The 23,410-nt window shown below is 41.6% G+C and overlaps 1 protein-coding gene across 4 annotated transcripts; it reads left to right on the top strand.

The window, feature by feature from the left end:
- LOC114511676 (zinc finger protein 345-like) lies at window positions 1-21,886 on the top strand. Of its 4 annotated transcripts, none has more exons than XM_036013388.1 (4): window positions 1-323; window positions 2,991-3,117; window positions 13,328-14,663; window positions 15,000-21,883. In XM_036013388.1, exons 1-4 carry the CDS (start codon window positions 291-293, stop codon window positions 15,649-15,651), a joined length of 2,148 nt encoding a protein of 715 aa, XP_035869281.1. In that variant the 5' UTR covers window positions 1-290; the 3' UTR covers window positions 15,652-21,883. The 4 variants fall into 4 exon arrangements, 2 of the variants coding, with proteins under 2 accessions (XP_035869281.1, XP_028386255.1); XR_004900319.1 differs by having other exon boundaries at window positions 2-323; window positions 13,328-16,951; window positions 21,085-21,886; XR_004900320.1 differs by having other exon boundaries at window positions 2-323; window positions 13,328-16,189; window positions 16,901-20,297.
- Window positions 21,887-23,410: the final 1,524 nt, after the last annotated feature.

Below are 23,410 nucleotides of genomic sequence, written 5' to 3'. Positions count from 1 at the left end.
TCGTGCGTGCGAATCCCGCCAAGGCGGGACTTCCTGTCTCTTCAGGGTGGCGGTCATTTTGGCTCCGCGAGGGTCTTTTCATTCCATCAGAGGCTCGAGCGTGGTGGGTCCAGGAATACCTGCTGGAACCTAGAAGGCGCGAGAGTCGTGGTCCCGGGCCGTACAGTCGCTAGCGTGAGGCTCAGCAACGCCTCCCGGGTGACCCCTGCCAGGGCTGGGACAAGGACCGCGGTGTCCGGGACCCCGTCCTCTCCTGCCGCTCCCGCCGCTCCCACCTCACCCACAGAGCGATGGCGGCGGCCGAGCAGAGGCGCCAGGCTGAAGTGAGTGCGGGTTCCCCCGGCCCTCCCCCCTCAGCCCATCTAGCCCTGCAGCCCGAGTGCCGGGTGCCCATTACGTCCTGTAGCCTAGGACCCGACATCTGGGGCCGTGAGGCGCTCGTGGGTGACACTGTGTGACGAGGGTGGGAGAGGGTAACGGGCTGAGGAGCCCCTGAGTGAAGACGTGCAGGGGCGGCCGAGCCGGGAGGATCCTGAACCCTGGGGTCCTCCTGAACGCCCTTGGGGAGCAGAGAGGGAGGAGTGGCACCTGGACTGGCAGGGGTTGTGCCTCCATTCTAAGGGCCTGTGGATCGTGAAAGGTTGAGGACAGAAGAGGGACACAGACCTGTGTTAGAGCTTTTAGTTTCTTCCATAAGCTGCCCAGAGAGGAGACTAGAATGGTGATGATGAGACACTGAGAGTTGAGCCCTTATCAAAGGTCGCAAAGCTGGTAAGAGGCAGCACTGAGGACACTTGGCTGGAGGTCACCAGACTTCAGGGCTGGGCCTGGATGCAGCTGAAACCTGCTTACCAGGAGCTGTAAGGTGGTTAACCATGTCTTCTCACAGGTTCCGAAGGTTGAAAAACCAGTCATGTAAACTAGAGGAGGACAGGGTATTCCTGTCCCTCTCTGGTCCTTACACCACCCAGATGGTGTCTGGGATTGTGATGCTCACTCAGGTGAACAGATGTTCACCTGTTTTCCCAACTGTTGGGTCTGAGACCTTTAGAGATAGATACCCCAAGCCTGCCTGGGATTGTGGGTGTCTCCAGAATCTTCCTTGGTAGTTTACCAGCTCTTGAATGTGGGGAACCTTGGGATACCCCCAGTGCCTATGTCCTGAATGTAGGATACAGGTAACATGAAGGTGCTGCCATATCTTTACAACCAACATAAACAGGTGTGGAAACATAACCCAGGGCCAGACACCACCAGCATGTGCAAATGCTTGGAGGTGCCACTGTGTTAGGAGGGGGAGCGAGGGCTGGGATGGGAGTAAAAGGCAGAGAACTGTACTTGAACAACAATTAAAATAAAATTAAAAAAGAAAAGAATAAAACAGGGAGGCTGTAATCTGGCCTGTGATGTAGCTGCCTAAGAAGTTGGGCCTCTGTTATGGACATCAAGGGAAGTTTGGACAAGAGGAAAGAGTTCATTTCTCCTGGATGTAACAGCCTCCTTCTGGCCACAAATGGAAAGCAGATTATAGGGTTAAAGGAGGGAGGCAGGGAACCAAGGTGGAGGCAACAGCTCTAATCCAGATGAAAATTGATGACCAGAAGTGGTGGCTGTAGAGGTAGAAGAAGAGGTTAGATTCTGGGTTCACTTTTAAAGAATGTGAGGAGAAAAAAGGAAGAGTTAGGAACAACCCCAGGAAGTGATGGGAGCTCCATCAACTAGGCTGGGGAAGATGGTGATAGGTTAATTTTTCCTTGCAAATATGAGAAGTTTTGTTTGAGCCCTGTGAAGAGGCTGAGAAATTTCAGAGAACAGTGAGGGGAGACATCAAGTGGGCAACTGGACACACAAGTCTAGAAGTCTGGGGAGGGGTCCAGGATGGAAACATGCGGAAGTGTGGACCACGGTGAAGCTGTGGATCCGCATGTAGGAGGGGAATGCGATTCATGGTGGTAATGCTAATTAGTGCCTCAGAAAGAAGAGGGTGTGCATGGTGAAGGAGAGAAGTGATTGTGGGAAGGGTGTGCCAGGAGGTTGGGCAGGAAGCCAGGCTTCTATGGGATGAATGGACATGAGATGACTGGGGAGTCAGAGGAGTAATTGAGAGATGACGCTAGAGGACAGGGCACCTGCTTATCCACTACTGCAGGATTTACCACAATTTTGTGGTAAATTTTGATGGGATCTGGGGAGTTTCTGTCTTGTTGTTTAATAAGATCTGGGGCAAAAATGTGGTCAGTGTTTCACTGCCTATAAAAGAGACCAATAGGACTGGGCTTTTAGGGAAGGTTGGGTGGAAAGAGGAGGCTTTTGGCTGCTGCAGTGATAGTAAGTGCAGTGCAGAAGTGGAGGGGGGTTATTATTATCATCTGAAATTCACATGGTTCTGGGTGGCTAATTGAAGTAAAGATGAGAGACAGGCAGGAAGGACTGCAGAGCCTCATTTGGGACTTTTCTTGGCTGTGGGATCTGGCAGAGTACTGGGGTTTTGAGGGATCCTGTTTGACTATGTCATACACACTCTGATGCCCATGGGCCATGTACATAGGTGAGTCCGGAGAGATGCCCTTGATATGGAGCAGGAATGTGGCAGAGCTGAAGGAGTGAACCTGCAGTCTGAAGATGTGAGAGCAGTTTAGCTTACTGTTGTATGATGTGTATATTGAGAGGAAGCGTGACCTGAGTGCCCCATGTTTGGCTATGTCTTGGAGGCACAATATGGGAAGCTCCAGGTAAGTTACTTGTCAGGAGGGATGCAGGCCAGGTTCAGAGACTAGGTTGAATTTATCTGCCCCACTGGCTGTTGTTGCTGAGTGTGAGAACAGTGATTAATAGGACTGCAAGTAGATAGTATCACTGGCACCAAGGCCACGTATCTCCTCTGAGGTGTGGAACCCTGGAGGAGGACAAGCATTGGGAAAATAATGTGAGGAGCTGGCTGGTGATTTCTCAGAGACTGTTCATGGTTTCATTCATATTAATCCTGACAGGTTTGTGTGACCCTTGAGGATGTCGCCGTGTATTTCTCCAGGACAGAATGGCGCCTCCTTGATGAGGCTCAGAGACACCTGTACCTTGATGTGATGCTGGAGAACTTTGCTCTTGTATCCTCACTGGGTAAGACCCTCACTCTCTCCCGGTGACCTTGACTAGGGTTTGCATTGCACTGTGCCCTCTGTTCCCTAGGGTGCACTCAGTCCTCACATGTGGACTGAGGGTACTGTTTGCTTTTGCAGTGTTCTGGGTAGATCCTAGACTTGGCAGGACTGGTTTGTTTGCACTGCCCCCTTTTCTCCCTGCTGCCCCAGTACATGTTCTCCAGACCCTCACAGGGCAGGATTTGAGGCCAGTAGTCTTACAGGGAGCCTAATGATTTTACCTTGTTTGCTCTCTCTCCCTGGTTGGGTTCATGCATCCTGGTAAATGGCACTTATGTGTCTCAGATTTTTCCTCCATTTTATTTGATATTTCCTTGTGCTTGCATGTGCCCTCTATTATAGGCATTATCACAGCTATTGCAATTACCATGGGCTACTTTTCAAGATTGTCCTATACAGTTCTGTTTGTAGTATTCAGATCTTTTTTTCTTTTTTCAGCTTTGAGGAGGTATAATTGACAAATAATATTGTACATATTTTAAATGTATAATGTCATGGTTTACTGTGCATACACATTTTGAAATGATTAGTACAATCAAATGAATACATCTATCACCTCCTATGTAGGGCTTGATACTATTCATGATTTCTTGGAATATACTCCCCATGAATAACAGGGGACTGTTGTATTGACCTTTTCATGTGTGAGATACCACTTAATACCTGGTCTCTTAGGAAGTTTCAAGTGTATAATACATGCTTTAATACAGGTGTCATCATGCTTTACATTAGATAATCAGAACCTTTTTTTTTAACTTTTTAAAATAAAATTTATTTACCTATTTTAGGGAGAAGGGAGGGAAGGAGGAAAAAAGGGGGGAGAACCATTGATATGTGAGAAAAACATTCATCACTTGGTTCCCCTTTGCATCTTGACCAGGGACTGAACCTGCAACCCAACCTTGTGCCCTAACCAGGAATTCTTCACTTTGCCAGAGGACCCCCAACAAACTGAGCCACAGTTGGATCCCCAACTGCAGCTTGAGCCAGTCAGGGCTGTTATTTACCTTTTAATACGTTTAAATCCTTGAGGGGTACAAGATAACACGGATTCTGTGTCCAATGGCCTTAGCAGGAAGGTTGCTTCAGAATTTAGCGTGAACCATGCCAGTTTCCATGAGCACCAGTTACCCTTTCCCCAGATTACTCTGGTTTTATTTGGTTTACTACAAGGAGACACTGTATTGTTCTTTGCTTTGTACATATAAGCACATTTTTTGCCTAGATTTCAGTTTCATGTAGAGCATAAACACCTTCAATTTTTTAAAATTTATTTTTATTAATTTATTTTTAGAGAGGGAAGGGAGGGAGGGAGAGAGAGAGAGAGAGAAGAGAGAGAAGAGAGAGAAACATCAATGTGCGGTTGCTGGGGCCGTGGCCTGCAACCCAGGCATGTGCCCTGACTGGGAATCAAACCTGCGATGCTTTGGTTCACAGCCTGTGCTCAATCCACCAAGCTACGCCAGCCAGGGCTTGAGATACATTTTAACAAACAGTGTACAAAGACTTTTTTCTTTTTTTTTTTTTTTAAGATTTTGTTTATTTACATTTAGAGAGCGGAAAGGGAGAAAGAAAGGGAGAGAAACAGCATTTAATGATTGCCTCTGGCATGGCCCCCACTGGGGACCTGGCCCGCAACCCAGGCATGTGCTGTAGACTGGGAATCGAACTGGCAGCCCTTTGGTTTGCAGGCTGGCACACCAGCTAGTTCACACCAGCTAGGGCAGCTTGTTTTCCTTCCCATCCTGGTCAACGCTGGTTGTCTCTTGTCTTGTTGATAATAGCCATACTAAGAAGTGTGAGGTAGTGTGTCACTGTGGTTTGATTTTGCATTTACGTGATATTGGTGATGTTAAGCACCTTTTCATATATCTCTTGGCTATTTGTATGTCTTTGGGTAAATACACACACACATTTTTAATTGAATTGTTTTTTTGTTGTCAAGGTATATGAATTCTTTATATATTCTGGATATTAACCCCTTATCAGATATGGTGGGAGGGACCCCCATAAACTGTTACTTTCTTCTGATGGGTGGGTTCCTTGTAGTATATGCTTTCTCTAAGTGAGTGTTCTAGGAACCCATCTGTATCAGTGTACCAGCTGGCATTGTTGTGAGAGGCAGCATTTGGCTTCAGTGATTTTTTTTTTTTTTGAAGATTCTTTCAACACATTTGGTTTGCCCATTTCATGATGTGTAATTTATGAGCACACCTGCCCACATTGTGCTGAGTTTCCCACAGTTTTTCACCCAAAACAGTATGACTACCTCCCCTTGCCCCACTCTCCCTATTCAGCCAGTCTCACCCCTAGCAACTCTTGTTTTTGTTTCCCTGGATGAAAAAAGTCTTCAAAGGGCGGTGTTTTACTGATGTGGAAGATGTGAAACAAAAAATGGCAGAAGCACTAAAACATATCAAAATTGATGAGTTCAAAAACTTTAGCAGTGGAAAAAAGTCTTGATAGGTGTATTGCATCAAATGGAGGGTACTTTGAAGGTGACTAAAGTTTAAACATGTAAGAGTAAACAATTTTTTATAAATTATGGGTTTTTGGGGTCCCCTCCTTGAATATCTTGCAAATATTCTATTCTATTGTTTAAGATTGTATTTATTTCTTTTTAGACAGAGGGGAAGGGAGGAAGAAAAAGAGGAAGGGACACATCAGTGTGTGCTTACTTCTTATGCGTTACCTACTGGTGACCTGGCTGGCAACCCCGGCATGTGCTCTGACTGGGAATGGAACTGGTGACACTGGTTTGCAGGAGGTGCTCAGTCTACTGAGCCACACTAGCCAGGCTATCCTATTTCTTAGGTTGCCTTTTTATTTCATTGATTGTGCCTCTTGCTGTGCAGAAAATTTTTGGTTTGATATAGCCCACTGGTTTATTTTTCCTTTTGTTGTCTGTGCTGTTGGTTTCATATCTAAGAAATCATGGCCAACACCAATGTCAGGGAGCTTTTTTCTTATGTTTTCTTCTGAAATTTTAACAATTTCAAGTCTTAAATGTTTTTTTTTTTTACATTCAAGGTACTTTTAATTTTTGTAAGGAATGTAAGATAGCGGTTCAGTTTCTTTTCTTTTTTTTTGGCACATGAGTATCCATTTTCCTCGCTGTTCATTTTTTAAATTTTTATTGATTTGAGAGAAACATCAGTTTGTTGTTCTATTTATTTATGCATTCATTGGTTGAACCTTGTATGTGCCATGACCTGGGATCAATCTGCCAGCCTTGGTGTATCAGGACAATGTTCTGACCAACTGAGCTACCTGGCCAGGGCTCATCACCATTTTTTATTTTGTTTTTTAATCCTCACTTTATAGGTTTATTAATTTTAGAAAGGGAGAGAGAAAGAGAGAAACAGAAGCAATGACGTGAGATAGAAACATCAATTGGTTGCCTCTTGTATGCAGTCTGACTGGATACAGAACCTACACTCTAGGCATGTACCCTGACCCTGAGTCAAACATACAACCTTCTTTTTTTTTTTTAGATTTTTTTTATTTATTTGGTGGGGGGGAGAAAGAAAAACATTATTGTGAAAGAGAAACATCTGTTGATTGCCTCTGGTATGGACCCTGAGAGGAAATGAACCTGCAGCCCAGGCATGCACCCTGGCTGGAATTGAATCGGCAACCCTTTGCTTTGGTGGATGATGCCCAGCCAACTGAAGCATGCCCGTCAGGGCTGAACCCACAACCTTTTGGTGTATGGGACTATGCTTCAACCAACTGAGCCACCCAGCCAGGGCTTACCATCATTTTGAAGAGATTGTTGTTTCCCCATTTTGTGTTCTTGAGTCCCTAATGAAAGATTATTTGACCATATATTGTGGATTTATTTGTAGGCATTCTGTTCTGTTCCACTTGTCCATTTTTATGCCAGTATCATATTGTTTTGATTGCTTATAGATTTGTAATATCTTGAAATAGGAAGTGTGCTTACAGCTTTTTGTTTGTTTGTTTTTTGTTTTGTTTTTTTGTTGTTAAAGATTGCTTTGGCTATTTGGGTTGTTTGTTTGTTTGTGTTTTTGGTGGTTCCATAACGATTTTAGGACTTTTTTCTCCTTTTTATTGAATTAATTGGCTTACACTGGTTAACACAATTATACAGGTTTGAGGTGCACAATTCTTTTTTTTAATATTTTTTATTTTAATTGTTGTTGCAGCACAATTTTCTATCTTTTACTCCCATCCCAACCCACCCACCCAGCACTCCCCTCCTCCCTCCCATTTCCACCCACCCCTAGTTTTTATCCATGTGTCCTTTATACTTCTTCCTGTAAACCCTTCCCCTTTTCCCCTGAAATTCCCTCTCCTCTCCCCTCTGAACACTGTCAGACTGTTCTCTATTTCAGTGTCTTTGGTTATATTTTGATTGTTTCTTTGTTTTGTTCTTTAGGTTCCTGTTAAAGGTGAGATCATATGGTATTTGTCTTTCACTGCCTGGCTTATTTCGCTTAGCATAAGGTGCACAATTCTACAACACAGTATCTATCTGTATACTGCATTGTATGTTCACCACTCCAAGTCAACAGGATTGTTTTTTCTGTATCTGTGAAAAATTTAATTGGAATTTTGATATGAATTGCATAGAATCTGTATATCACTCTGGGTAGACTACTCTGGGTTAAATGGACATTATAATGGTATTCTTGCAATACAAGAACACTGGATATTTTTCTGTTTATTTGTGTCTTCAATTTCTTTCATCGATATCTTACAATTTTCAGAATATAGATCTTTCACCTCCTAGGTTAATTTTATTCTTGAGTGTTTTTTTCTTTTTGATGCTATTTTAAATGGGATTGTTTTCTTAATTTTCTTTCAGATAATTTATTATTAGTGTATATGAACAAATGAGTTTTTTTCTTTAAGATTTTGTTTTATTTATTTATTTTTAGAGAGCAGAGGAAAGGCGGAATAAAGAAAGGGAGAGAAACATTGATGTGTGAGAGAAGCATTGATTGTTTGCCTCTCATATGCCCCTAACTGAAAACCCGGCCTGCAACCCAGGCATGTGCCCTAATTGAACCACTGACTTTTTGGTTCACAGGCTAAAATTCAATCCACTGAGCCACACCAGCTAGGGCGTATTTTAATTGATTTTTTTTTTTTTTTTAGAGACAGAGACAGAGAAACATCCATTTGTTGATCCACTTTTATGCATTCATTTGTTGCTTCTTTTATGTGCCCTGACTGGACATTGAACCTGCAACCTTGGCATGTTGGGGCAACACTCTAATCAACTGAACTACCTGGCCAACACAACTGAGTTTTGTCTGTTGATTTTTTTTTTTATCCTACAACTTTACCAAATTCGCTGATTAGCTCTAAAGCTGTTTTGGTAGAGTCTTTAGGGTTTTCTATACGTAAGATGATTTCATCTGCAAACAGTTTTGCTTCTTTCTTTCTAATTTGGGTGGTCTTTATTTCTTGTTTTCTTTATTCTGGCTGAGACTTTACTACGTTGAACAAAAGTGGAGAGCATGGGCATCCTTCTCAAGTTCCTGATGTTAGAGGAAAACCTTTTAGCTTTTGATTGTTGAGTATGATGTTAGCTTTGGGTTAGATTCTAGACCTAATTTGTTGAAGGTTGTTTATCATGAAAGGATATTGAGTTTTGTCAGCTTTTTTCCTGTATGTGTTTATGTTTGTGCTTTTGATCCTTTGTTCTGTTAATCTGGTGTATCACATTTATTCATTTACATATGTTGCACTACATGCCAGGGATAATAAATTCTACTTGATTGTGGCGTATCACCCTTTAATGTGCTGTTAGATGTAGTTTAGGTATTTTGTTGAGGATTTTTGCATCTGTATTCATCAAAGATAACTGGCCTGTAAATTTCTTCCCTTGTATCTTCCTTAAACGACTTTTATATCAGGGTAATGCATCTCATAAAATGAGTTTGTAAGTGTCACCTCTTCAACTTTTTGGAAGTTTTGCAGAAGGATTGACATTAACTCTTTTTTAGTAGCATTGATTCTTCTTAGTCCTGGGTTTTTGTTTGTTGGGAGATTTTTGATTGCTGATTCAATTTTCTTACCAGTTATAGATCTATTTAGATTTCCTATTTCTACATTATTCAGTTTTGATGGTTTATATGTTAAAAGGAAATTTTTATTTTTTTATTTTTTAAGTATTTTTTATTGATTATGCTATTATAGCTTTCCCATTTTTTTCTCCTTTATTCCCCCTCTGCCTTGCCCCACAACCCTCCAGCATTCCCTGCCCCTTAGTTCATGTCCATGGGTTGTACATATGAATTCTTCGAGTTCTCTATTTCCTACACCATTCTTTCTCTCTCCCTGTCTAGTTTATGCCTACTAATTATGCTTCTTCCCTGTACCTTTTCCCCGCTATTCCTCCTTCCCCCTCCCCACTGAAATCCCTCCATGTGATGTCCATTTCTCTGATTTTGTTCCTATTCTAGTTGTTTGCTTAGTTATTTTCATGGTTTTTCTTTTTTTAGATTCATTTGTTGATAGTTGTGAGTTTGTTGTAATTTTATTGTTCATATTTATGATCTTCCTTTTCTTAGATAAGTCCCTTCATATAATAATGGCTTGGTGATGATGAACTCCTTTAACTGAACTTTATCTGGGAAGCACTTTATCTGCCCTTCTTTTCTAAATGATAGCTTTGCTGGATAGAGTTATCTTGGATGTAGGTCCTTGCATTTCATGACTTCAGATACTTCTTTCTAGTCCCTTGCTTGCAAGTTTCTTTTGAGAAATCAGCTGATAGCCTTATGGGCATTCCTTTGTAAGTGACTTTCTCCTTTCTTCTTGCTGCTTTTAAGATTTTCTTTTTATGTTTAATATTGAGTAACTTAATGATGATGTGCCTTGGTGTGTTCCTCTTTGAGTCCCACTTCTTTGGGACTTTCTGGGCTTCCTGGAAATCTATTTCCTTTACCAGATTGGGGAAGTTTTCCTTCCTTATTTGTTCAAATAAGTTTTCAATTTCTTGGTCTTCCTCCTTTTCTGGCACCCCTATAATTTGGATATTGGAATGTTTCAGGTTGTCTCAGAGGTTCGTAAGTCTCTTCACTTTTTTGAATTCTTGTTTCTTCATTCTGTTCTGGTTGGATTTTTCCCTTTCGCTCCAAATTGTTGCCTTGAGTCGTGGTTTCCTTCCTGTCACTGTTGGTTCCCTGAATATTTTGCTTTATTTCATTTTGGGTATCTTTCATTTGTTTTTTCATTTTTCAACCAAACTCAGTCATTTCTGTGAGCATTTTGATTACCAGGGCTTTAAATTCTCCATCAGATAGGTTGGCCATCTCCCTATTGCATAGCTGTCTTTTTGAAGTTTTGATGTGTTCTTTCATTTGGGCCATATTTTTTGTCTTGGCGCACCTATCTGGTTGTTCTGTTTGATTTTTTTTCTTTAATTTCTTGGTTGTTGGAGTTCCATGCGGTTTGATTTTCTGGTGCTTCTGGTTGTTTATTGGTTTTAGATTGGTCGTTATCCTCCTTTTGGTTGTGCGAGGAGGCAAAGGGTTTCTGCCCATGTCTCCATCTTGGCCAGAACTCTGTTTCCAGGAAATTTTTAATTTCTTCCAGGTTATTCAATTTGCTAACATATCATTGTTTTTCATAGTCTCTTCTGATTGATTATATTTCTGTACTATCGGTTGTGATGTCTGCTTTCATTTCTGATTTTATTTGAGTTCTTTCTCTTAGGTTATGTAAAGGTTTGTCAATTTGATTATCTTCTTAAAATACCATCTCTTAGTTTCATTGGTCTTTTCTGTTGTTTTTCCTGTCTCTCTTTCACTTATTTCTGCTTTGATTTTTGTTATTTATTTTCTTCTGCTTTGATCTTTGTTTTTTCCCTCATACCTTAAAGTATAAAGGTAAGTTGTTTGAGATGTTTCTTTTATATTAATGTATACATTTATCACTATAAACTTTCCTCTTACTGCCACTTTTGTAGCATTCTCTAAGTTATGTTTCCATTTTCATTTGTCTGAATACATATTTTTGGTATCTTCAACTCATTGATCTTTCAAGAGTGTGTTGTTTAAAATTTACATATTTGATTTTTCCATCATTCTTCCTTCTAATGATTTTTACTTTCATTCCATTTTTATTGGAAAAGATACTCGATATGATTTCAGTCTTCTTAAGTTTATTAAGACTTGTTTTGTGACCCAATAGGTGATTTGTTTTATCATATGTTCCTTGTGTATTTGAGAAGAATGTACTCTGCTGTGTCTTCTAAAGATGTCTGTTAGGTACATTTGGGTTTTTTTACAAATTTTTATTTATTCGTTTTCAAGAGGAGGCAGAGAGACAGATATCAATTTGTTCCACTTATTTATGCATTCATTGCTTGCTTCTTTTTTAAAAAAAATATTTATTTTTAGAGAGTAGGGAAGGCAGGGAGAAAGAGAGAGGGAAACATTGATGTATGAGAGATACATCAGTAGGTTGCTTTTCCCAAGTCCACAACTGGGGACCTGTCCCACAACCCAGGCATGTACTTTCACTGGGAACTAGACACCCTTAGGTTTGCAGGCTGACACTCAAACCATTGAGCCACACCAGCCAGGGCCATTGGTTGCTTCTTGTATGTGTCTGAACTGGGGATTGCACCTGCAACCTTGGTGTATCAGGACAACCCTCAGAGTTACCCCGTCAGGATTTGGTTCATTTGCTCTCTCTCTCTTTTTTTTTTTTAACTTAAACCAAAAAAGATTTATTTATTTATTTATTTATTTATTTATAGGGAGAGGGAAAGGGAGAGCGAGAGAGAGAAACATCAATGTGTGGTTGCCTCTCGTGGGCCCCCAACTGGGGACCTGGCCCGCAACCTAAGTATGTGCCCTGACTGGGAATTGAACTTGTGACACTTTGCTTTACCTAGTCTGGTGCTCAATCCACAGAGCTACACCAGCCAGGGCTATTTTTTTTTTAACTTTTATTGGTATTTATTTTATTTTCTTTTTAAGGTTGTATTTATTTATTTTTAGATCGAGGGAAAGAGAGGGAGACATCAGTGTGTGATTATCTCTCACACACCCCCTAATGGGAACCTGGCCTACAACCCAGGCATGTGTCCTGACTAGGACTCAAACTGGTGACCCTTTGGTTCGCAGGCCATGACTCAGTCTACTGAGGCACACCAGCCTGGGCAGTATTTATTTTATGCTGAATATACTCCTTGGCCATAAGCTTTTATTTCTTCAGTTTTATTCTGTAATATCTTTTTCATTTGTGAAACGTCCTTTTCTGGTTTGGGAACAGTCTGTTCTTCTTCAGTGAGGATCATCTCATTGTGGTAGGGAGAGCACTGTGTATGGGATAATCTGCCCAGGAGCTCTGTAAATTCTACACTACATCTTAGGAGCTTTGTTCAACTGATTGTGCTCAATGACCAGAAAATCTGTCCTCTAAACCTTTAAGTTCATCATCATTCCCTGCATTTTTAAGCTTGTGCAGCAAAACTACGGCCTTCTTTTTGACCCACTAACTCTGTATCCAGCACCACTGTTTGGACTGGGCATGCCTATTTACTCCACCATTGTAATGATGGAAGGGTGCATGTTGCTTATCCAGAGTGACATCCTTGAGATATTTGGTGGCTTTTTGAATATGCATACCCTTCTTGGTCTGGCAGTTTTGTGAATTTTCTTAAAGTGAACACGAACATTTGAACCTCTTGATTTGGATGATTTTGTGGGTTTTTCTGGGTCAGGTGAGTAGTGAACCATTTTTCAGAAGTCATCTCTCATTGCTTTCGGGAAGAGCTCATTTGCTCTTAAGGGAAGTTTAAGTTCGATATTCCTTTACTGATATTTTTGTTTCAGTGATCTATCTATTCTAGAAATCAGAGTATTGAAGTCCCCTACATTTATCATATCGCTGTCTATTTTTGTCTTTGCGTTAGTTAGTACTTACTTAGTATATTTAGGTGCTCCAATTATGGGTATATATGTACTACAACAGTTATTTTCTCTTGATTACTTGGCTGCTTTATTATTATATAAGGAGGTTCTTTGCCTTTTGTGACAGTTTTGGACTTAAAAAGTCTTATTTTGTCTGGCATAAGCGTAGTTATCTCAGTTCTTTTTTGGTTTTCATTTGAACATTTGTGATTGCATTGCTCCTTGCCAATAAAGTCAATGTGTACTTCACCAGCATTTCTTTGCACTCAGGTTGCTGTTGTGGAGCAAAGGATGTGGAGGCACCATCTGAACAGAGCATTCCTGTGGGAGTGTCACAGACCAGGACTCCAAAGGAACCTCCATCTTCCCAGAAGACCCATCCTTGTGAAATATGTGGTTCGGTATTGAGACACATCTTCCACTTGACCGAAAATCAGGAAACACTACACAGCCTGAAACTGTTGAGATGTGGGTCATGTGCAAAACAATTTGATTTCAGTGCAAACTGTCAGCAGTACCAGGAGCATCACACAGGAGAAAAACTCTTTACAAATGATGTGAACAGAGCCTCATTTGCAAAGAGCTGCAATTTCCCTAAGTCACAGAAGCCCATTACCTGTGAGGAGGTTGGGAAAGACTGCATGACCACCTCAGGACATCTCCAGCAACAGGCGACTCACACCAGAGAGAAGCCAAACAAAATCTCCAGAAATAAAGTGTCTTTTCAAAGCATAAAAAGTAGTCGTACTTGGGAAGAACGCAAGAAAGCCCTTAGTCCAAAAAACACACTTGTTCAGGATTCAGGTGTGCACGCTAAAAGACAGTGTTTTACGTGCCATGAGTGTGGGAAAACATTCAGGTACAAATCTTCATTTGTTATTCACCAGAGAGTCCACACTGATGACAAAATTCGTGTTTGTGAAGACTGTGGAAAATCCTTTAGGGGAAGCTTAACTTTCAGTCAACACCGAAGAATTCATTCTGGGGCAAGGCAGCACAAGTGTGGCAAATGTGGGAAATCCTTTAACCAAAAATTCGTCCTCATTTATCCTCAGAGAAGTCACACTGGAGAAAGTTGTTATGTGTGTTGTGAGTGTGCGCCATCTTTCAGGCATAGCTCTGTTCATATTCAACAACAGACAGTTGATACTGGAGAAATGAGTTTTGAGTGCACTGAATGTGGGAAATTCTTTAAACGAAAATCTGACCTCATTGAACATGGCAGAGTTCACACAGGAGAAAGGCCTTATGAGTGTGATGAATGTGGGAAATCTTTTACTTCTAGCTCTGCTCTCCGTTATCATGAGAGAGTTCACACTGGAGAAAAACCCTATAAATGTAGTGAATGTGGGAAATCCTTTACCTCTAGCTCTGGCCTCCGTTACCATCAGAGAGTTCATACAGGAGAAAGGCCATATGAGTGTAGTGATTGTGGAAAGTCTTTTACTCAAATAAATCACCTCATTATACACCGAAGAGTTCACACAGGAGAAAGACCTTATGAGTGCAGTGAATGTGGGAAGTCCTTTAGCCACAAATCTTACCTCTCCCAACACCAGAGAGTTCACACTGGAGAAAGGCCTTTTGAGTGTAGTGAATGTGGGAAATCTTTTACCTCTGGTTCTGCCCTCTGTTATCATCAGAGAGTTCACTCTGGAGAAAAACCCTATGAATGCACCGAATGTGGGAAATCTTTTACCAATGGACCGATACTCATTCGACATCGTAGAGTTCACACAGGAGAAAGGCCTTATGAATGCAGTGAATGTGGGAAGTCATTTACCCAAAGAAATCACCTCAATATACATCAGAGAGTTCACACAGGAGAGCGGCCTTATGAATGTCGTGAATGTGGAAAATGTTTTACTTCTGGCTCTGCCCTTCGTTATCATCAGAAAGTTCATATTGGAGAAAGGCCTTATGAGTGCAGTGAGTGTGAGAAATCTTTTACCTCTAGCTCTGCCCTCCGTTGTCATCAGCGAGTTCACACAGGAGAAAGGCCTTTTGACTGCAGTGAATGTGGAAAATCTTTTAGGGATAGTTCCCAGTTGAATCAACATCAGAGAGTTCACACTGGAGAAAAACCTTATGAATGTGCTGATTGTGGGAGATCCTTTAGCCAGAATTCATACCTCTCTAAACACAGGAGAGTTCACACAGGAGAAAGACCTTATGAGTGCAATGAATGTGGAAAATCTTTTACTTCTGTCTCTGCCCTTGGTTATCATCAGAGAGTTCACACAGGAGAAAGGCCTTACAAGTGCAGTGAGTGTGAGAAATCTTTTACAAATAGCTCGATACTTATTAGACACCGGAGAGTTCACACAGGAGAAAGGCCCCATGAGTGCAGTGAATGTGGGAAATCCTTTACCCAAAGAATTCACCTCATTATTCACCAGAGAGTTCACACAGGAGAAAGGCCATATGAATGCAATGAATGTGGGAAATCTTTTACTTCTCGTTCTACACTCCATTATCATCAGAGAGTTCACACGGGAGAAAGGCCTTATGATTGTAGTGAATGTGGCAAATCTTTTAGCAGAAAATCTAACCTTTCTCAGCACATGAGAGTTCACAATGGAGAAAGGCCTTAGATGTGTATAAAATGTACAGGGGTTTTTTTGTTGTTGTTCAGTGTTAACTACACAGGAGGAAACTCTGAGGCCCTGTTTGTCTGAATTATACTCATGCATCCAAACATCAACGGAAGGGAGGTTCCCCATAAGTTCTTGTTATGTGGGAACCACGTGTATCTGTGTTGCACTTTTTAATTGACACAGATCTTTTGCAGATTTATGTCACTCAAAATTTCTGTGGTTGAAGCTATTTTACTTGTATTACCTTGCAGGTCCCCACAGTTCTCATCAGTCACTGTCGTAATGTCCTCAGGGAAGCTAACTCTGTTCTCTGATTTGTTGGAGGGATTTAGGAGTAGCCTCAGCCCTTAGGAGATCTGCATTTCCTTTACTCTGGCTAGTTGAGGCGTGGACCTGACCCATTGTTGACCACGGAAAACATCATCTGAATTCAGCTGGCAGCTTGAGAAGGACTGTTTTCTTCAGGGACCTGGTTTCCCTAGACACCTGTGATGAATATGTTCAGTGTTGAAGTCACCAATGCAGGAACTGCCAGGTCCATGTCTCTTTGGTTTGTAAAATAATGAATGTCTTATTTTTTAAGTACCCTTTAATCTTGAGTGTTGTATTTTTGTGTGGGGTTTATAAGCAGATGTGGGCTCTACAAGCATGAAGAGGTGAGCAACCTTTATGGGGGTCTCAAAGTTTCTCTGCCTCAGATTGGGTGATATGGTCACAGCAATTAGGTCACCATTTTTTACCAAATTTGTATTATTGCCCATGTCCTCTTAGGAAAGACTGCAGGGCTTCCTGGTCACGTGAAGCCAGGATGCTATAAGTTCAAGGAGACTCAAAAATCACCTGAGGAAGGGCATGTGCGAAAAACTCAAGTCCTTCGAGTAGCATGAATTTACCTGGTTCACAGGGTGTGTCAGTACTTTTGAAGGGAATCACTTTCAAAGGTCTTAAAATGAGCCATGTGCCCTGTTATCTACAATACCATAGGTGGTGGTCACTTGATTGTAGGACAGTAGAAGTTATGGGAAGTTATGGTTGCTAGAGAATCACTATTCTAGTAGGGGTTGGAGGAGACTGCCCCCAACTAGATGGAATGTGCCTCTTGGAAACATGTATCAAGAAGTGTATTTGTGAAAAAGATGGCAGGAGTGGTGAGTTCACAAATCTGAGACTCTCCCAACTTGTTTGTCTTCTGTGGCCCAAGTCATTTTCATTGAAAATAATCTAAAGATTTTGTGAATTTCTGTAGGGCCTCAGATGTTCACCTCAAGACAGTTGGTGCCCAGGCAGGAAATCAAAGGTAAAGAAAAGGGGTATGTATAGTCCAGGGATGTGGCTTTTGTGACCCAGTCAGCATTCCTGGTTTGCTATATTCTGTCATTGTTTGCTCTATGTGCTGTCACTAAGGCAAGACTGACCACTAGAGGGCATGAACACATGAATTGAATATAGTTGCCAAACCTATTTTTTAAAAAGTTGGATACACAATTTTCTTTTTTATCTTTACAATTTTTAAAAAGCTTTAGTATGGTATAATACACATGTACTAAATGATATATTTCAAGTATAGTATCTGATGAAGTTTGACCTGTGTATTAAAATGAAACCATCACCATAGCCATAATACTGACCATATCTGTCACTGTGTATTTACTTAATATCTTTTTTTATAAAGATTTTACTTATTTAAATTTTTTTAGAGAGAGGGGAAGGGAGGGACCTAGAGAAGAAGAGGAACATCCATTGGTTGCCTTTCATACACACCCCCAAGTGGGGATCTGGCCTGAACCCAGGTATGTTGTACCCTGACTGGAATCAAACTGGTGACCTTTTGGTTCCCAGGTCTGCGTTCAATCCACTGAGCCATACAAGCCAGGGCTACTTCATATCTTTTAAAAGCCTCTCTCCCTGCCCTTCACAGCTCTCCCAAGTAACCATTAGTTACTTTTTATTTTAATGGGTAACTTTACATCTAGAATTTATATGACGGGGATCACAGTATTTTTTCTGGTTTAATTTATGTTGCATAAATACTATAAATACTTGGAGATGTATTTAATGCTGTATTAGCACATCTTTTGCTGAGAAATATTCTTATCTTCAAATGTATTACCATTAGTTTATCCACTCATTTATGGACATTAGGTTATTTCTAATTTTTGACTATTGAAGATCAAGCTGGGATAAACATTTCTGTATAATTCCTTACATAGATACATGTTTCTTTTACGTTTGTCAATAATTCAGTGCACAGTGCACTCTCAGTCTGAGTCGTAGAGTAGGTAAATGTTTAAGTTACCAAATTGTGATCTAGACTAATTTTACCTTTTTGCATTCTCCCAGTAGTGTATGAGGGGCCCAATACCTTCATATCCTAGAGAATATTTGGTTTGGCCAATTGTTCTTTATGTCAACCCTTTTAAACTTTGTCACGCTACCTCACTAGTTACATTTCCCTAAGGATTTATGGTAAGCCTTGTTTCAGATGTATATTTGCTATCTGTGTATGTTTGGTAAAATGTCTGATTATATGTTCAACCTAATCTGCTATGAATTTTGGCAATTTTCTTTAACAAAAGGACAGTGAAACAAGAAAGATGCATGTTGGAATTTCATTCATTTTGTGCCTTTTTCAATATAGAATAATTGGTTTTATATTGGAATAATATATTCTAATATTTTTTTAAAATTTTGTCCTCTGCACAAATTAATGAACACTTTTAACCTGATCTGATAACATTTTTCTGTTATTTACAAAAGTCGAGACATTTAATAATACAGTAAGCTCTTGCTTTGTAGTGTTCTCCCATTTTTCTGGTCTGCTATCATGGTGGTTAATAAGTTGCAACAGGACGCTCAGGGGGACCAGATGGCATGTAGATGGAGTCCCAAAGCCCATTGGAGGGGAAAATAGGAGGGCAGTGATCTCTTCCCATATGCTCTGGTCAGGAAGCCTGGGTTTGGATCCCAGAGCCCCAGATATCATTGGGAGTCACAGAGAAATGATGCTCCCTCTGCTCCTGGCCTGTTTTTTCTTCAGTGTAAAATGGGTATGTCTTCATACCTGAGTTGCTGGAGGAGGTCAAGAGCTAAAGTTTCCATTTGCAGTGCAGAAGCTGCACCTGCAGTCTGCCTGGGCTTAGGCAATTCCAGCCTCCGACTGCGAGACATTCTCAGGCCAGGCACCCCTCATTCCCTTCAGTGCCCACAGGCCCTGTTTTGGGGTGCCTATGAGAAATAGGGCTTTTCGCAACCTGCTGATTCACCTGCAGGAAGGCAGGTGCTGCTGGGCACAGAGATATCACTGTGGGGTCTTTCCCCAGGAAACTCCCAAGTGACTTGCTAGAGCTCCTTCAGTCTCAATTGGCTTAATGTGAGATTCAGGTGATGATAACTCTTACCTTGGTTTTTGAAGATCAATAGAAGTAACAAATTCAGTACTTGTCGATGCCAGGATTCCAGGGTTAACTTGTTGGGCATTTTTAAATTTTTGGAACCACCTAAAAAGTGAAACTAATACTGAATTGCTGAGAAAATTCAGCATTAGAGAAATATAGAAGGTTCTCCAAGTTTACACAGCAGACAAGTGTCAATTCCTACCTGGGATTCTGGCTTCAGAATTAGGCACAATCTCTACCACTGCTTGTGAAGCCTGTGGGGCAGGTACACTGTTGCTGCCTCTGCCATTTGCATTGTGTCTATTATCATGATTTTCCCGCCATTCCTTTGACATTCCAGTGCACTTACCATCTGACGTGAAGTCCTCTCAGGAATGTTGTTGTCTGTGTCATCTCCAGTGGTTTCTTCAGGGGAGTCTTCTTTGAGTCTGAGTTGCAATTTGCCTCCCTTTTGAGACCAACACAGAGTTTTGCCCTCTGGACACCTCAGTGATTAGAGCCTGCGTCTCTCTTCCCCTCATTTTTTGGTGACAGGCTTGGATCCCATCCACTGTGGTGAGTGTGGTGCCTTAGTTTGACTCTTGAGATGGTCTGGTACATGACATTGACATTGACCCTACAGGAATGTGGACAGCTGGACCATGAACCCTGGCACCCAGTATTCAGAAATGATATTTGAGACCTGCAGGATCCTGGTCTCGTGTCCTTCTATAGTCTGTGCTTGGTGGCTGGATGAGAAAGTAGCACCTGCCGTGTGTTTCCTACAGGCTTGACCATGTTCTGGACTAACATCCTCCTTTCCAGTCTCCCTGTGTTTACTTGCTACGCTCTGACCAGCACTGAAATCCTTACGCCAGATTCCCGGAGATGGGAGCCAGTTGGGCAAACTGTTGGGTCATTGTGACCATGGCACAGTTAGCGGTGGGTGGGTGATGGACTATTGTGAATGTAAGAAACATCGAAACCTGTACGAATTTATTACAAGTTTATTTGAGTCAAATGATGACAACTGCTGGGAAGCAAAACCTCAACAGATTGAGAAAATGCTCCAGAGAATGGCAGTTCTGCAGCTTGCCTTATATATTACAATTAAAAGAGAGGATGTAAATGGGTTATGTGATATCCATTAGTGATAGAATAGCCAGGTGGGAGGAACTCTTGTAATTGGATAAAAAGCAAAATGACAGAAACCGTTTTTTTAAATGGGTGGGTACAGGATAATTAACAGTCAACAATTAACAAGGAGATTTGTGGTCTCCACTAGCTGCACTTTGAAGATTCTAGAAAAAGCAAGTTGTTCTGACTTTTCAAAGGTATGTTAATCATAGATGCCGAAAGACAATGCACGCCCTGCCTGGTGTGGCTCAGTAGATTGAGTGCCGTCCTGCAAACCAAAGGGTTGCTAGTTTGATTCCCAGTCAGGATGCATGCCTGGGTTGCAGGTCAGGTTCCCAGTGGGGGTGTGCATGAGAGACAACCACACATTGATATTTCTCTCCTCTTCCTCCCTTCCCCTTTGCTAAAGACAAATCAAGTCTTTTTTAAAAAAAGACACTACACAGCTTACAATGAAGATTGACTTTTGTCAGGAAAGATTGTAGCCTGTAACATGATGACCTGCCATAAACTGCTTTTAGTTAATATGTATCAATTTCAGACCATCCTTTGTGGTTACTTTAGGACTCTGAGTTAATAAGGCTACCATGCAGGCCTCCCCTGAGCTTGGCAGGTTTAGTATGTGGCCCCTTTGCATTCACACTGTTCTAAAAGAACAGGGGGAGTCAGGTCACATGTCTGAGAAGACATTTGTTGTCAGTGCTCCCCAGGCATCTTCCTAAATAACAGTGACTTGAGTGCTGTCACTAGATGAGAGGATCAGGAATATAGGATTTTATTCAGAATTGACATTTCTCTGCTATAATTTTATTCCTGTTTATTTTTTACACTTCTCTTTGCTTCACTATGAAGGAAAGATGAACCTCAGTTTATTTACTTTTATCCACATCTGATGACATTTTGTTTTCATTGGTTTTAGAGAGGAATGGAGAGAGAAACTGATGCAAGAGAGAAGCATCAACTGGTTGCCTCAGGTACACACCAGACTGGGGATCATATGTGTTCAGACCTAGGGTTGTTTGCATGCACCCACCTCTGGACCTGGTATCAAACCCACAACCTTTCAGTTACAGGAAGAGGCTCCAACCAGCTGAATCACACTGGCCAGAGCTGATACTCAAGTTTTAAACCTTAAAATGTACAAGTTGCTTTGTACATAAAACTAAATGTATTAAAAAGTTTTTTTCTCACTTAGGCCAATGTCCCTCATCTACAGGTTGAAGCTACAGAAGAGGAGACCTCCATCAACTAACCTGTAATAAATTATAAATACAAAGTCTCTCGGTGGGGGGGAATGAAACAGAAAAAAGTGTTCCCCCAAATTGCCCCATCAAGTCAAGCCCTGCCAGAACTATGGCAGTTGTGAATAGGTAGCTAAAAAACAATGGTCTAGTAGCTACCCCAACTTCATTTAATCTTGTTTCTGAGATCTAAAGTCATGCCACAAACCCCAGCACCTTCTGTGTTTCCTAAGCCTCATAGTCTGGGCACTATCTCAGTGTTCTTGCCCAATGCAGAGCCTCAAAAGTCTGTCTTTGCTTTTATCAGTGTCCCTGGATGAAATGGTTTGATATCAGGAAAGTACTGAAACTCATTGGTAACAAACCAGAAAAATATGCCAACCCTTTACTCCATCCTGCCACTCATTCTTGGTAGAACCTGTACTTCCTTTGTCCAATGTGTACCGTATTTTCAATAAACTTTCACTCTGCTTGCTTCTACATAATTGTCCGTGGGTTCTTTCTGTTGAAGTAGACATACTGGAGGCCTAGCATTGTGATCCATTTGTACAAATTCACTGACCCAAGTCAACCACCATTACACCTGTTACCAGGATTTGTTTTTAAAGATTGTATTTTCAGAGAGGGGAAAGGAAGGAGAAAGAGGAAAACATCAATGTGTGGTTGCCTCAAATGCCCCCTACTGGGAACCTGGCCCACAACCCAGGCCTGTACTCTGACTGGGAATCAAACCAGCCACTCTTTGGTTCACAGGCAGGCACTTAATCCACCCAGCCACACCAGCCAGGGTGGGCTTTTTCATCCAATGTGTTTATGTATTGGACTTTATTGTGCCAGCTGTCCTTGAAGGTATTTGGTTGATGATCATTGGTAAAATTTATTCTATGTACTATTGAGACATGTCCATATTCTATTTAATTTTATCAGGACACCTGAATTTATTACACAGCAATTATAAAGAAGAAGAGTTTAAACTTGAATTTGTTTGCCATAAAGTGTACTCTGTATGTCAAAGGGAGGAAGAGCCTGATAAACACACTTTTTTCAGGCTTTTTTCAAAATGTTTCTTGGGCAGAGGCTCAACTTCCTAGCCTATTGGCCCTGGGACTGCCCTTTCTCCTGGCATCAGCTTTGAAGGGGCTGGACTCCAACCTGGGATTCTGGCTCCTGAGCCAGGGATGATCCCCAGCACTAGTTGTGAAGCCCTCACTGAAGCAGCCACACTAAGAAAAGGAGGCTCAGCTAAAAGTGCTGTTTGCATTGTTGCAATTATGGTCCACTCCCCCACCCCCCTGCCATTTCTCTAACATTGCAGAGCACTTACCATAGGCCCCCCAGTCTTAATGGGAATGCCATCAGCTGTCAGCTGGGGTGGATTTTCAAGGGAAATCTTAGTATCTGAACTGCAATTTGCCTGCTCTTTGAGCCCAGCACAGACTGTGATCCTCAGGAGACTGGTGATTTGGGCTGGGTCTTTGTTCCTTTACCCACTTTTCTGATGACAGACTAAGATACCATCCATTGAGGTGAATTTGATACCTCACTCTGTCTCCGAGAGTGTTTTTGGGTCATGGTCTTGACATTCATCCTGCAGGATAGGGCACAGCTGGTTATGAATTTGGGGATCTTGTATTCAGAAGTGATGCTGCAGACCTAGGTATGATCTCACTGGGTGAGTGGTCACCTCTCTCCATGAGAGGACCCCACCCCCACCTTATTCTGTTCTCTAGCTTCAGAGTGGACTTAGGGACAATGGTGCTCACCACGTCTTCCCTGCAGCTCTGACCATATTCTAAACCCACATCATTCTTTGCAGCCTCTGTCTGCCTGTGCCACGGCTGTTTGTTTGGAACATAGATTTTCTTGAATGCCAGGTTCCAGCACACTCTGGCCACGGACACCCTTACTCCAGATTCCAGTTAATACTGAGATACGAGTACATTTTAAAGAAAACAATGCATATAAGATAAATTAGCTCTGGCTGGAGTAGCTTAGTTGGTTGGA

The sequence above is a fragment of the Phyllostomus discolor genome, chromosome 12 (genome assembly GCF_004126475.2).
Source record: "Phyllostomus discolor isolate MPI-MPIP mPhyDis1 chromosome 12, mPhyDis1.pri.v3, whole genome shotgun sequence".
Taxonomy (NCBI): Eukaryota; Metazoa; Chordata; class Mammalia; order Chiroptera; family Phyllostomidae; genus Phyllostomus; species Phyllostomus discolor.
The sequence above is the reverse complement of the archived record's forward strand: the minus strand, read 5'-3'. Positions and strand labels throughout refer to the sequence as shown.